Here is a 13,089-nt window from a genome sequence, read left to right as displayed (position 1 = left end):
ACAGAAAAAAAATCCTGCTTTCTGCTTTCTGCTCCCACCCATTTCAATCAAGGTACTCAATTGCTCATACATTAAATCAGACAGCTGAGGGAGCGACAGAAGCTATTCTGTGTTTAGAGCACCTGGCATGTTAATGAAACAAAGCAGATTAAGTACAGTATGGGCCCATTGCAGGAGTCACATGGCTAGTGCAAGGTGTAAGTTTACCTGGCAATTAGCACAGTCAACCTCTTGAATGGTTTCATTCTCTAAAATCCAGTCTTGTTCCAGAGTTTGGATCCATTTACACAACTATGTCTGAAGCTTGTGTTAAATAGTTTTTGCTACATTGATGAAATAGTTGCATCCACCTTCCTAATGCAGAAGAATTAAACAGACTAATTTAGAGAGACAATATTGCATCATTCACCTCCTGCACAGGGGTATATTCCTTTGATTGGTATTCAACTTCTAGCTTACACAGGAGTAAGCTTCTGAGTTCTCTTCAATGGGGCATGCTGAAGGGAGTTCTCTTCAGTGGGGCACTGTCTTACCCGATTTTAGGGCTAATGCAAGAAGCAGTGTTACCAGCTGTAGCTTTTTATTTGATGATTAACTATTTCCCCTGCACTACAATACGGAGACCTCTCCAATATGCTAAATTCTTTGGAGTGGACAGTTGCAGAGTATCCTGCAGACAGGAACATGCTGGCAACATGTTAACTCCCGGGATGGTTAACAAAAGGTCACATTTTTGGCTGAGGAAGTTTAAATAACTTGATCACATAGTTACATTTACAGTTTAAGGCTAATTTTGGAAATTGTAGGTCACCATAAAAATGGTCTGCAACATAACTGGACAGTAAGGCAATGTTCCATTTTCTTCAATATTCCTATGGCAGGTACCCATTTTTGTACAAGTTAATGATTGCACAGTTTCCTTCCCTATGTTTGCTGTAGTCAATACAAATATGAAGGCCAACAGTAGTCTGGATGTTTGCCATTCTCTTCAACCCATTTTTCCCCTCAGTTACATCCTGATATTAGTATAGAGTTCATCTATCTGGGACTTGAAGAATTTTTGTAGTTCTCGTCTCTTTGCCTTCAGTGTTGGTGTCAACAAGCCATTTTCAATAGAAAACATCTCCATGCTCAGGGCAATGCCTTTGACCTGAAAAATGAACAACTATTAACCTAGATTCACTTTTACTTTGACTGCATCCCATAGTAAAATGGGCTTACAAAAATGTGGTAGTATACAGATACTGTATATTTAGCAGATCACTTAGAGGGATGAAGAATGTAGTTCTGAGCAGTTTCTGCCTAGTCAGATTATGCAGGTATTGATACATTTAGAGAGCCAGGTAATGAGTGAAAGTTGAGTTCAATTCCAATTGCACAAATGCTACAATGAGAGTTTCCTCACCTGCTCAAATGACTTCAAGCCAGATTCTTTCCCAACCTTCAACATATCTTCTAGAATATATTTTTTGAGGTCCTACCAAGATTTAATAAAATAAATAAAAAGTTATACCATAGATTGCATTCTACAGGTTAAAGAATTGAAAAGACCAATGATTGGACTCTACATTTTAGAGCACCTACCTTGTTTTTGCATAGTTCTTCATATGAACCTTCAAATCCCTTTTTCTTGGCCCAGCTAGACAAAGTGTCTGCATCTGGTACGACAATAGCTATTAAGAAGGCCTAAAAATAATAATAAAAAAAAGGCACATTTGCTGAATAAACATTTAACTGAATTCCCTGGAAGCTCCCAGTTTTCCCACTGTTAGTCAACATGCAGATCAACACTTTCATAATTAGTTGCAAAAAATCTGGGAAGCAAAAGTTATTGTAACATAACCAACATAAAATGTTGACTACAACTTTCATATCCAACTTTCTACATTTAGAAGCTGGAAACAGTGACCCTGCATATTTAAAGGATACTTTTTAAAGACCACATTTTTTGTCAATCTTTCAACCTAAAAAAAGTATATTAATACTTGAATCTCAGTTTTTAAAAAAAAATTCCATTTCCCCTTCAGAAGGGTTTGCAACTTAAGTAGCATTTCATTAGTATCCAAAACCAGAAACTTTGGTTCCCCTGTCTAGCCTGGCTTGGATCCCAAATATCCCCAAGAGAACCTGCTTCAATAAAGAAATTAAACTCCATCCAGCAGCACAGCCCTAGTTGTCCCCTACTACACACTGGAACCCATACAAAGGTATCAAACAACTACAGCCCATACTTGTGGTACCACATCCTGACAAATCATTCCTGAATCTTTCTTTTGGATTTCAGACTAACCCCAACCTCTCCAAGCTCATTAGAAGCAAGTTCCCCACAGACCAGGAAACAACTCAAAGCAGCACCGGACCCTGCCAGAACAGACACAAAACCTGTAGGCATATCTCCACTGCTTCAACCAAAACAACCTCTGCTCACCCCCTCCAAAACACTTTCCAGGTCCCTGGATCCTACATGAAACGCCCCAACAATATGTGGATAAAGCTAGACAATCACTACGCTCCCAAATGAGCTCAGAAATATTACGGAAGACAAATAAGCTGAAGATGAATGTTTTCCACAAAATGATCACTATTGGACCTCAGTTCCCATCCTCAAAGGAAATCTGCACACCACCTTCAAAAAAATGAGCCTGAGAGCTTAAATTCATAAATTGGCTAGACACTAAAAATCATGGACTGAATAGAAGCACTGTATTTATGGCTTATTACAACAATGTATAACCCACCCACTGATCCCAATACCCCAGCCCATGACAGGAGTGGCCAATTAACAGCCCTTCACTTCAAATGGTCCCTGGAAATGTTAGCTACTTATGCTAAACAATCTGTGCCACCTTGTATTTAGCTGTGCCACTGAATACATTTCCCAGACCTGAAGAACTCTGTGTAAGCTTGAAAGTGTCTCACCAACAGAAGCTGTTCCAATAAAAAGACATTGCCTCACCCACCTTGTCTCTTAGATCTGGAGTAAGTTATGCAAGTGATGCAATTAGGGCATTAAATCTGAATTTACAGTCAAATGTAGCAACAAGGAGAAATTGTATAATTTAACCCAGTGTCAGTTTTTAAAAAGGGAGATTGCATCTCGTTGAAGGATACGTACCTGCAAGCTTTCTCCATAGACAAACACCTGAGCAACAGGTTCACTTCTCATATACACATTTTCTATTTTCTCTGGTGCTATGTACTCTCCCTGCGCAAGTTTGAATATATGCTTTTTCCGGTCAATGATCTTTAAAGTACCATTCTGTGGGTTAAGAGAATTTAATTTATTTCTCTTTACAGAAGGCAAGCATTGTAGAGCCATGTTACAAAGCTTTACAAACACTATGGCAGATTACATACCAGTAAGATAAATACTTAGAGTAGCCCAAGAACCAACCAGTAATCCTAGCATTAGTTTACTCCAAGCCTGTAACTGGAATAATTTTTGATGAATGTACTCTTGATTTAGAGACTGTTCTGAGTTTTTGCTGTCTATTTAACAGAGGTCCCATGGTATGCTCTGTTTAAATATTACTCTAAGGAAAAACTGAAAGCAAGAGAGAAAGGAAGGCAGACAAGCCATTCAAATTATTAGGCTAGATAATAGATCTAGAGTCTTTTGCTCACTGAAGCCTTATTTGAGGCTAGAGGGAGGAGGAAAAAAGGAGTGGAAAGTGTCATTTGTCCCTTCACATTTATGCATAGCCTAGGACTGCTTCAATGCTGCCACCAATCTGTTTTTCTGGCTTCTACCATTGATCCTTTCTTTAATATACAGGACAGATTCAGTACCTGTTATAAGCAAGTTTATGCTAGGGGATTTGTTTCCCCTCACCCTCTTCTGTTTGATGGTCCATGTTTTCAAACAAGAAAACAGACCCAAACCCATCTTGAGTTGCAAGAGGTTTCTTAAATAAGGGTAGAGCGTGATTTTGAATTGGTTAACCATAGCACTTAACATACATTTCCCTCTAGCATTATGTATTTGGCCATTTGGATCTATGGTACCCAACAGAATAACTCCAATAATTGAAAGTACCCATCTTCAATACTACAAGTCTCTCAAATTTGGAATAAATGAAGATATTCCAAAATGCCTTGAGGAATTTTGCTGAAGCCTCCTGAACAGCATCCTACAGTGGGCAGACTAGGGTACTGCTATTTTTTTAAATCTTCCAATAGTATAAAAGTGGCTAGCACTTTGTTCCTGTTTCAGACTTCACTTATAGTTAAGGCTAAGGTTTTGACATGGTTATTTTTAGTAAAAGTCACGGACAGGTCACAGGCAATAAACAAAAATTTACAGAAGCCAAGACCTGTCTGACTTTTGCTGCTGCAGCTCCATGGTTTTCCCTGCTACCGTGGTGGCTGGGAACTGTGGGGTTCCCCCCCTGCCGGCAGTGGCTGGGAGCTGCAGTGTGACCATATTTCCCAAAGAGAAAAACGGGAAACTCCCAGCTGCTTGCCCAAGAAGTCCCCCTCCCCCACATGAGGCTGTTGCCCATCACTGGAACCTTTAGGAGGGCCCCTCAGGAGTCCCTCACCTGTCCTGGAATCTTGTAGGGGGTACCCTGTTGCTGCTGTCACCTTTTTCTGGAACCCTGCCAGGGCCCCACTGGCTGCCAACTCAAGAGTCCTGCAGCCCCTGGGGCTGAAGCAGAGAATGTCACAGGGGGTCTCTGGAAGTCAGATTCCATGACTCCCATGACCATCCTGACAAATGTGGCCTTATAGTACTTTGCAACAGAATATCTCAAAGCGCCTTTGAGAAATGTGAACTGAGCCCCAAACCCTATGGAAGGCCCCTTATGTTGTCAATGGCTGAGTTGCCTAACAGATAAAGTTAGTTTTACTAAAGCATGTTTAAGCAATACAAGCTGACTTACTGGTAGCCATTTTCCAATATCTCCTGTGTGGAGCCAACCATCTTTGTCTAGAGCTTCTGCTGTTTTTTCTGGATCCTTCAAGTAGCCTTGAAATACATTTGGCCCTTTCACACATACCTGAAATGAGTTTGTTAATCAAGAATGATGGGCAAGAAAGTTAGTAATAAGTGATTTGGAGGAAAAGAAACTTAGTTCTCAGAAGTTCTTGTTTCCCCATTTGTCTCTAGAAGCACCAAAATGGAGCAAGTTTCTAAATTATAGCCACAAAATCTCAGCCCAGCAGAGTTCTCTTTATTATGCAGGATTGTAATAGAAGAGTTAATAGCAAATAACTCTTTATACTCAATTGCTGACATGTACAACTTAACAATTAGCCTGCTCCAGTGTCATTGAGGCAGAATGACTTGGTATCCCCTGGTAGAGGTCCATTGTGTTTATGCAGTTAGTCAAACTCCTCCACTCAGAAGTAGACCAGGAGAACTACTTTTGTCAAGCACCTAAAGCTCACTAACTTCAAATAAGGCTGTTTGATTTTAGCTCACCAGATGGCTAGAAAGGTTGCACAAGAACCCCTTACAAATCTCTTTAGAAGCCTCTTATAGACCCTCAAATGTCACTCACCTCACCCTCTCCTTTGACAGCAAAGTAATTCATTTCTTCTACATCAACAAGTTTTAAGAGACTGCAAGGCATTGGCGCGCCAACATGACCTTTAATAGAACAGACATTGGCCTTAAATAGCACATTTATGTTCAGGTTGCTTACCAGGCCTTTCAAGCTTACAGTTTTAGGATTAAGTCTAAAAACAAATCAGAAACTGACATTCCATCCTTTGGCTGACACTCTGCACTACAGCACTATTTTACTAACAGGAGTCCTTAAATCTCTAGGGTCTGACAAACAATGCAATGCTGGGCAAGGCAAGGCCATCTTTCCTTTCCACACAGCCCCACGCTGGCTAACACAATACTTGTGTACTAACTTGGAGGAATCAAATTTAAGGGCGGGGGCTGAGGTGGGGATGAAGGTATTACAAGAAAAATGCATACTTCATCACTGAGTATCCACAGAAGCATCATTACCACAAGGCAGTATTTTGGGATTTTGTTTTTCAACAAATGGTTTAACACTGCATGATTTCACAGTGAAAACCAATTGAGACTTCTGACTAGAGACCAGATTAAGATACTGCAGAATTATGTCCTGTTGGGACATGAACTTTTACATCATATCATTAACATATCCAGAGAGTTTTCCCTCAGGATGTGTAGAATGTTCCATTCAGAAGCAGGACACTTGACATTTAAGTTGCTACAATTTCAGATTTAAGGCTATTTGGTTTAGCTTACCAGATAACTAGATGTAATTACATCAGAGAACAGGAGAAATGCTTATCTGCTTTGAGAGAAACAGGTACTGTACCAGTGTTTCAAATCGTGTTTGTAGACAGATGATCCAAGTTCTCTGGACATCTAGTTCCTATAATGTTAATATACAGAAACTAAAGGATATTATGACCTATGTTTCAACTTCTGTTAAAGCCATACAGAGGGGTGGTCTTATGGTTCAGCCTTGTAACATTATGTTCACATCTAGTTATTGGTGGTGGCTTCCTTCAAGTGAAGTCTTCAAACAACCCTTTACCACTGTACTTGAGAAAACTCAAGTAGTCCATTACAGTACTTCAGGGATAGCTTTAAGGACAGTATAAGTGATATCTATTCTAGATGCTGTTGTGGACAACTAAATTAGTTCACTCAAGAGAAGATTAGAGAAACCATACCAGCTGTCCAGTCACCAGGTATTGTCAGAGAGCATCCAGCTGTGCATTCAGTTTGTCCATAGCCTTCATAGAACTATTCAATTGAAACAAAAATAACTTTAGGGGACCTTGATACTTGTCACTTTATAGTTTCAGTTTTAAAGTAGAATGGAGACATTTAATTTGTGCTTTAGCTCAGTGCAATTCAACTTTGAGTTGTGTAACTTGTAATCTAAGGAAGCTGCCAAGTTAAAATACTACCTGAAACCATCTACTACAATAGTGTTTTAAAACTCTAGTTTGAAGTGTCACAAGTGGGGGAAGTACCTATACATGTCACTCAACTAGAGCACAGCATACCATACTTCACTTTGCACTTGTGTGGAGCTCTTTGGAAGATGTAGATGCATTACAGCATTGCTAAATTAAGTTTTATACCACCAAGAGACAACTCTTGTATGCAACTATTTAAGTAACAACTTTAAAGATAGAAGAAAAGCATTGTTGACCAATGTCACAAAGTTTACACAAGATGGCTAAGACCCATCCAAAGCCATTTTCAAAAATGGACTAACCATGGAGGAAATGGAGGCTACTTACCTGTAACTGAAGGTTCTTTGAGATGTGTGGTCCCTATCTGTATTCCACCTGAGGGACGAGTATGCCTGAGACTGGAAATTTGTAACAAATAGTGTCCACTGATTCATGCATGTGCCACTGCTCTCCTTGTGCTTTGAACAGAGAGCATAAGGGGCAGTGTGTAACCAACACCTCTCCAGTTCCTTCTCTTACTGAAGAAAAAAATCAGGGGAAGGAGGGTGGGCAGTGGAATATAGATAGGGACCACACATCTTAAAAGCACCTCCAGTTATCGGTTAGTAGCTTCCATTTCTTCAAGTGCTGGTTCCTGTGTCTATTCCACAAGTGGGTGGCTGGTAAGCAGTATTCAAACAGGAGGAGGGTACAAGGATTCAGTTGGTATGGCTGTCTAACACTGTTGATATCAGAGCTGCATCTGCCAAAGAAGGCTGAACTAGGATATAATTCTTTGTAAATGTGCGGATGGTGCTCCAAGTAGCTACCTTACAGATGTCTGGTATTGTAACATCTCAAAGATGCAGTTGAGGTTACTTGTGCTCTTGAAAAGTGGGCCCTCACCCCATCTTGGGGAGGAATACCTGCCAACTGAAGACACTGAATAATGTATCCAGAGAGTCACTTAGTGTCTCTGGACTGAATGCAACTGTGCTGCTATAGCAACAAGTAGTCTGTGTTCTCCTAATTAGTTTTGTTCTTTGCAAATAAGAGTCAAAGGCCAGTCTCATGTTGAGGGAGTGCAGCTTTTTTTTGTGCTGGAAGCAAGAGGTTTGTGGAAAGAATACTGTTCAGTGAATATGCTGGTTCATGTGAAAATTGGTTAGTTTAGGATGAGTTTCAGGTTGGAGATGAAGAGGGACTTTAACTCTATGAAATATGGTGTATACTGGGTCAGCCACAAGTGCTCCCAATCTGCTTACCCATCTGGCTAAGGTGATAGCAACTAAGACAGCAACCTTCATAGAAAGGTGAGACATGGAACATGTAGCCCTCAGTTCAAAGGGTGGTTTGGTAAGAGCCCAGAATACCAGGTTTAGATCCCACTGTGTGTGCACTTCATCACTCATGGGAAGGTGCTAATTAGGTCTTTCAGAAATCAAAGTTGTGGTAGGGTGAGTAGAGAGAGCAGCCCTCTGCTGGAGGATGGAAGGTGCTTATTTCTGCCGGTGGACTTTCAACAACCCAATAGAAAGCCCCAACATTGAGGGGCAGGAGGAAAGGACAACATTCATAAAGGTCAACAAACCAAAACTGTCTTGGCCAATTGAGTGATGAGGATCCCCCTGGTGCTGTTGTGGCAAGATTTCCCAGAGAACCTGGGTAGCAAAGGGATGGGGAGGAAAGGCATACTGAGATAGTCCATCCAGGATAACAAAAAGGCATCTCCCCTGGAGTCTCTGCCTCCTGCTGCTCTGGAGCAGTAGAAATTGCATCTCTTTGTTTGGAAGTGAACAGATCCCAAGATGGTGTACCCAGGGCCGGCTCCAGGCACCAGTGAACGAAGCAGGTGCTTGGGGTGGCCAAATGGGAAGGGGCGGCACGTCCGGGTCCCTCTCTGACTGAAAGACCTGCCACAGAATTGCTGCTGAGGAATGAGGTGGCACGGTTGAGCTGCTGCCAAAGTGCCGCTGATTGCGGGCTCTCCCCCCCCCCCCCCCCCCCCTTGGGGTGGCAAAAAAGCCTGAGCCAGCCCTGGGTGTATTCTCACTGGGTGAAGATCTTGGTCATGACATTTATAAAAGTTTCCTATTTGTGGTCTGCAGAGGAGTGCCTGCTGAGATTGTCCCCTAGAGTATTCTGCATACCTGGTAGGTATGTTGCTGAGTGTGATGTGGTTCTTAATGCACCAGTTCCATAAATTCCTTCCTCTATGTATACAGAAATCTCACTGCCCTGTTTTTATAAGACATCAACGTCAGACATGATTATCTGGATATGATGTTACCACATAAGGGGGATGAATGCATTGCAGGCTGTGTTATCTCTAGCAGACAGATATGCATTCTGGCCTCCCATGGAATGCATGTGCCTTGTGCACTGTGACCGTCCATATGGATTCGTGTGGGTGGGAGAGATGGGACTCCTGCCTGCACCTACTCCCATTTTGTTTGTTATATGGCAGATTGACCTTTTACAAGACTGACTACCACCATGAAATAAATGTTATCCTTGTCCAGTGAATAAAGCAGACCAAAGCCAGGCCTGCAGGCAACAGAGGCGGAGGCTGGCAAGTGGAGTTACATATATAGATATGGCCAAGCAGGGAAAGACAGACCCTGATTGTGGTGTGAAGTCTGAGGGTGACTTGATTTATCAGGCTGCCTGAAGTCTGTCTATGGGGAGGTAAGCTTTTCCTGAGGACGAGTCTAGGATCACTCCTATAAAATCTATATTCCTTGTGGAAGTCAAAGTGGACTTGCTTTTGTTTACATAAACTTCCAATGATCTCAGAAGATAGAGGAAGAATGGACCTCTTGGCTTGATCTGCCTGTTAGGAGCCAGTCATTCAGATATGGGAAGATGATGAGATGCAACATCTACTCCTGGATTGCTACCACAGAGCAGACTTTCATGACCACCATGGGTTCTGTTACTAGCCCAAATGAGAGTATTCTGAACTTGCAGTGCTCTTGTTCTACCATGAATCTGAGAAATGTTCTGGGGGAGTGGTGAACATCCACATGCAAGCCTTTTTGCTGTCAAGGGCTGCAAACCAATGTGTTCTCCAGGGAGGAAATTACCAAAATTTTGATTTGCAACTAAAGGTATTTCATTGACATGGAGACCAATTCTCAACTGATCCTCAGTTTTTCTTAGGATCTATAGGAAGTACAAGCCCTTCCATTGGTATCAGGGTGGCACTTCCTCTATGCCCCCCTCCCCAATCTCTGGGCCATTCACATTCCTACAAAGGATGTCCCCCATGTCAATGGTCCCCAAGAAGGAAGTGGTAAGAGACTGGGAGGAGAGAGAACTCAATCGTGTAGCCCAACTGGATGGATTTCTAGTACCCACTTGTCTGTCACTTCACAAACAATGTGGAGGCAGTAAGGCAGCTAACAAAGGTTTGGGGGCAATGTGACATGGTGTCAATATGGTACATAGTCCTCAGGCATCCCATCAAAAGAAACCTTTGGATGACAGGTGAGGCTGGGCAGTGGTTGTAGAGGTGGAGGAAGCTGCGTACCTGGGTCTTTGAAACCTTGGTTGTCCGTGTGGCAATTTATAAGGGCTTTCATGATAAAATGCCTGGGGGGATAGGATGGGGCAGGAGGGAGGGAAGATGTCTGGGTCTTTAAGTTTGCTTGTGGTGTTGTCTTCAAGGCTGGGGCCCAGAGAGTGGTGGGTTGTCCTGGATGCAGAGAGTGGGAAGTGGAGGGAAAGAGGACTGGTCAGTCTAATTGAAGAGATCAGGATTACCCGAGGGGCCTTGCACTTTGATTATTCTGAATCTCCTTGGGGAATCCCAAAGAGTTAAGCCACGATTCATGCTTCATAACTACAGCTGTGGTGATGGCTCTAGATGCAAAGTCAGTTGTGTCTACTGCTGCTTGAAGGTCTCAATCACCAGCCAATGAGAGCTTGGAACTGAACCCTGTCTTCCTGGGGAAGTTTGTCTCCGAATTCCAGAAAAATACTTTGCTAACAGTATTTGCTAGTTAGCAACTCCAATTGGAGACTAGCTGATGAATACCCTCCTCCCTAAGAGGTCAAGACATTTAGTGCCTTTGTCAGGTGCAGCAGACTTGGTGCTGTACCATGGACCTCTCTGTAGCTGCCTGCACCACTTACGAATTGAAGATTGAGTGGCTAAACAACAGCTCCACCCCTTTAGCTGGCATGGAAAACACTTTACAGGCCTTTCCAAGATAGGGGTACAGGAGGCAGGAATATGGCACAGAGACCCATGGATTCCAAAATGGCCTATGACTGGGAGAGCCTCTACTGGGGCCAGAGGGTTGTAGAATGTCCAGTAGACCATGTTGTGTGTCCTAGACCTCCTCAAGAGGTATCTGGAGTTTGACTACCACCTATTAACAGTTTTTGACACTGGGTGTAGTCATCAGGCAGAGGAGGGAATGATGGAGCAACTGCCTCATCAGGTGAGGAGGATGACATCCATCAGGACTGGTGGATCCAGTTTGACTTCTTCCTCTGTGAATTCTGACAGAGCTGATTGATATTGGCTGGGAGAGGAGGATCGGTGAGATTCTCGCACAGATCCAGGTCATCTCTTACATGAATCCCAAGGAGCCCAGTAAGGCCAATATGGAGGATCAACCAGCCACCTCCACCCCCAAGGCATAGGGTACCTAGGGCATCCCCTGGGTAGTCATAACAAGGAGAAGGAGGATGTTCCAAGGCCTCCTATGGGTTCTGCCTGGGCTTGATTCCCCCTAGGGGAAGGCTTGGCTAGAGAATTGGGATTTGTCCAGTGAAGAGGTAGGCTCCTGTTCCACAATTGGAAGCATGCTCTGATTTGCAGACAAAGGGTAAGAGCCTCTTCTCCTCAAAGTGATTTCTGGTGTTTAAGTGTCGAAGGAGGACCAGGCCAGATAAAGAGGGGGACTGAGGATTGGAGAGTGAAAATATCTTCTGGTAAGGTAAAGTTTTCAGTCCTTACTGGACCAATGGACACTACTTGCCTCAAATCTTTGGTCTGAGGTGTAATGGGGCTCAATGTGTACCAGGTGTGAAATAAGCATATGGACCAGCACTTGAACAAATTGGATTTGGCAAAGTTTAGATCCAGAGGGAGTTTTTCCTGAAGAAAAATGCTTACTCCAACAGACGCTATTTCATAGGAGTAAAATAGGTGTTTGATTTCCCCCACCCCATAAAAATTCTAGATAGCATAGAGTAATAGTGGTACAGCTTTACTAATTTTCAGAGGCCCTGGACAGTGCTATCATGAGCACCTTTATTTTTTTGTGCATTAATCTTCATTCTTCGAAGAAGTCAGAGCCACAAGAATCCTGCATCCTCCCTTGTGTTGTCTCCACATCCATCTGCTGCTGACAAGCTACAGTTCTGTAGCAGAAAGACGAAACACTGAACCCAACTGTTCACGTAGCCTGATTAAGAACCTTTTTGCTGACAGCCAATTGCCAGCCAGCTATAGTTCCACAGAAGCTGAGGGGACTATACTCCTGCCACATTAGCCAGTGTGGTTGTACATTACATGGTATTCCCTTCATAGATTCCAAGGCCAGAAGGGACCATTGTGGTCATCTAGTCTGACCTCCTGTATACCACAGACCATAGAACTTCCCCAACTCTCTTAGAGCATACCTTTTAGAAAAATATCCAGTCTTGATTTAAAAAGTGGTCAATGAGAATCCTCCACACCTCTTGGTAAACTGTTCCAATTGTTAATTACTCACTTAAAAATTATGCCTTATTTTCAGCCTGAATTTGTCTAGCTTCAACTTCTAGCCACTGCATTGTTTTATACCTTTTTCTGCTAGACTGAAGAGCCCATTATTAATTATTTCCGGTGCCAAATAGAGGTTTTTTACCTCTATTCCTACTCACGGTTCTCATCTCCAAGGAGATGGGGGTTTGTGTGTTTTACACTGCCAGCCTTCTAAATGCTCCCAGAGTTAAATGGGGATATTTCAGCCTCACATTGACACTAGTTACCCAGATCCAACTGAAGTGTGAGATTTAGTTAGAGTATACACCAGTTACAAGGAAACCAGGCCAGAATTTTAGATCCAAGAACTGTCATTTAGAAGAGTGACTTGGAAACTGGTCACATTTGATATGGAGTAGGGAAAAAAAAACAAAACCCATGGAATCTCATGCCACCATTGGCATGTCTTTTTATAGTACAAAGACACCTTA

At 42.6% G+C, this 13,089-nt stretch overlaps 1 protein-coding gene across 6 annotated transcripts in view; it reads right to left on the bottom strand.

Annotated features, from left to right (window-relative positions):
- Positions 1–24: 24 nt before the first annotated feature.
- ACSL1 (acyl-CoA synthetase long chain family member 1) overlaps positions 25–13,089 on the bottom strand; it is a 77,293-nt gene continuing 64,228 nt past the window's right edge. For 5 of the 6 annotated variants that reach the window (XM_054031136.1, XM_054031132.1, XM_054031130.1 and 2 more), the window contains exons 15-21: positions 6,667–6,739; positions 5,505–5,593; positions 4,884–5,000; positions 3,116–3,259; positions 1,585–1,686; positions 1,406–1,477; positions 25–1,150 (exon numbers count right to left, since the gene is read on the bottom strand). In XM_054031136.1, the coding sequence (XP_053887111.1) occupies positions 1,010–1,150; positions 1,406–1,477; positions 1,585–1,686; positions 3,116–3,259; positions 4,884–5,000; positions 5,505–5,593; positions 6,667–6,739 (738 nt within the window). In that variant the 3' untranslated portion in view covers positions 25–1,009. The remainder of the gene's footprint in view (positions 1,151–1,405; positions 1,478–1,584; positions 1,687–3,115; positions 3,260–4,883; positions 5,001–5,504; positions 5,594–6,666; positions 6,740–13,089) is intronic. The other variant, XM_054031134.1, reaches the window with a different exon arrangement.

This window comes from Malaclemys terrapin, chromosome 5 (assembly GCF_027887155.1).
Source record: "Malaclemys terrapin pileata isolate rMalTer1 chromosome 5, rMalTer1.hap1, whole genome shotgun sequence".
Taxonomy (NCBI): domain Eukaryota; kingdom Metazoa; phylum Chordata; order Testudines; family Emydidae; genus Malaclemys; species Malaclemys terrapin.
Note: the sequence above shows the minus strand (reverse complement) of the source record. Positions and strands in the feature narration are given on the sequence as shown.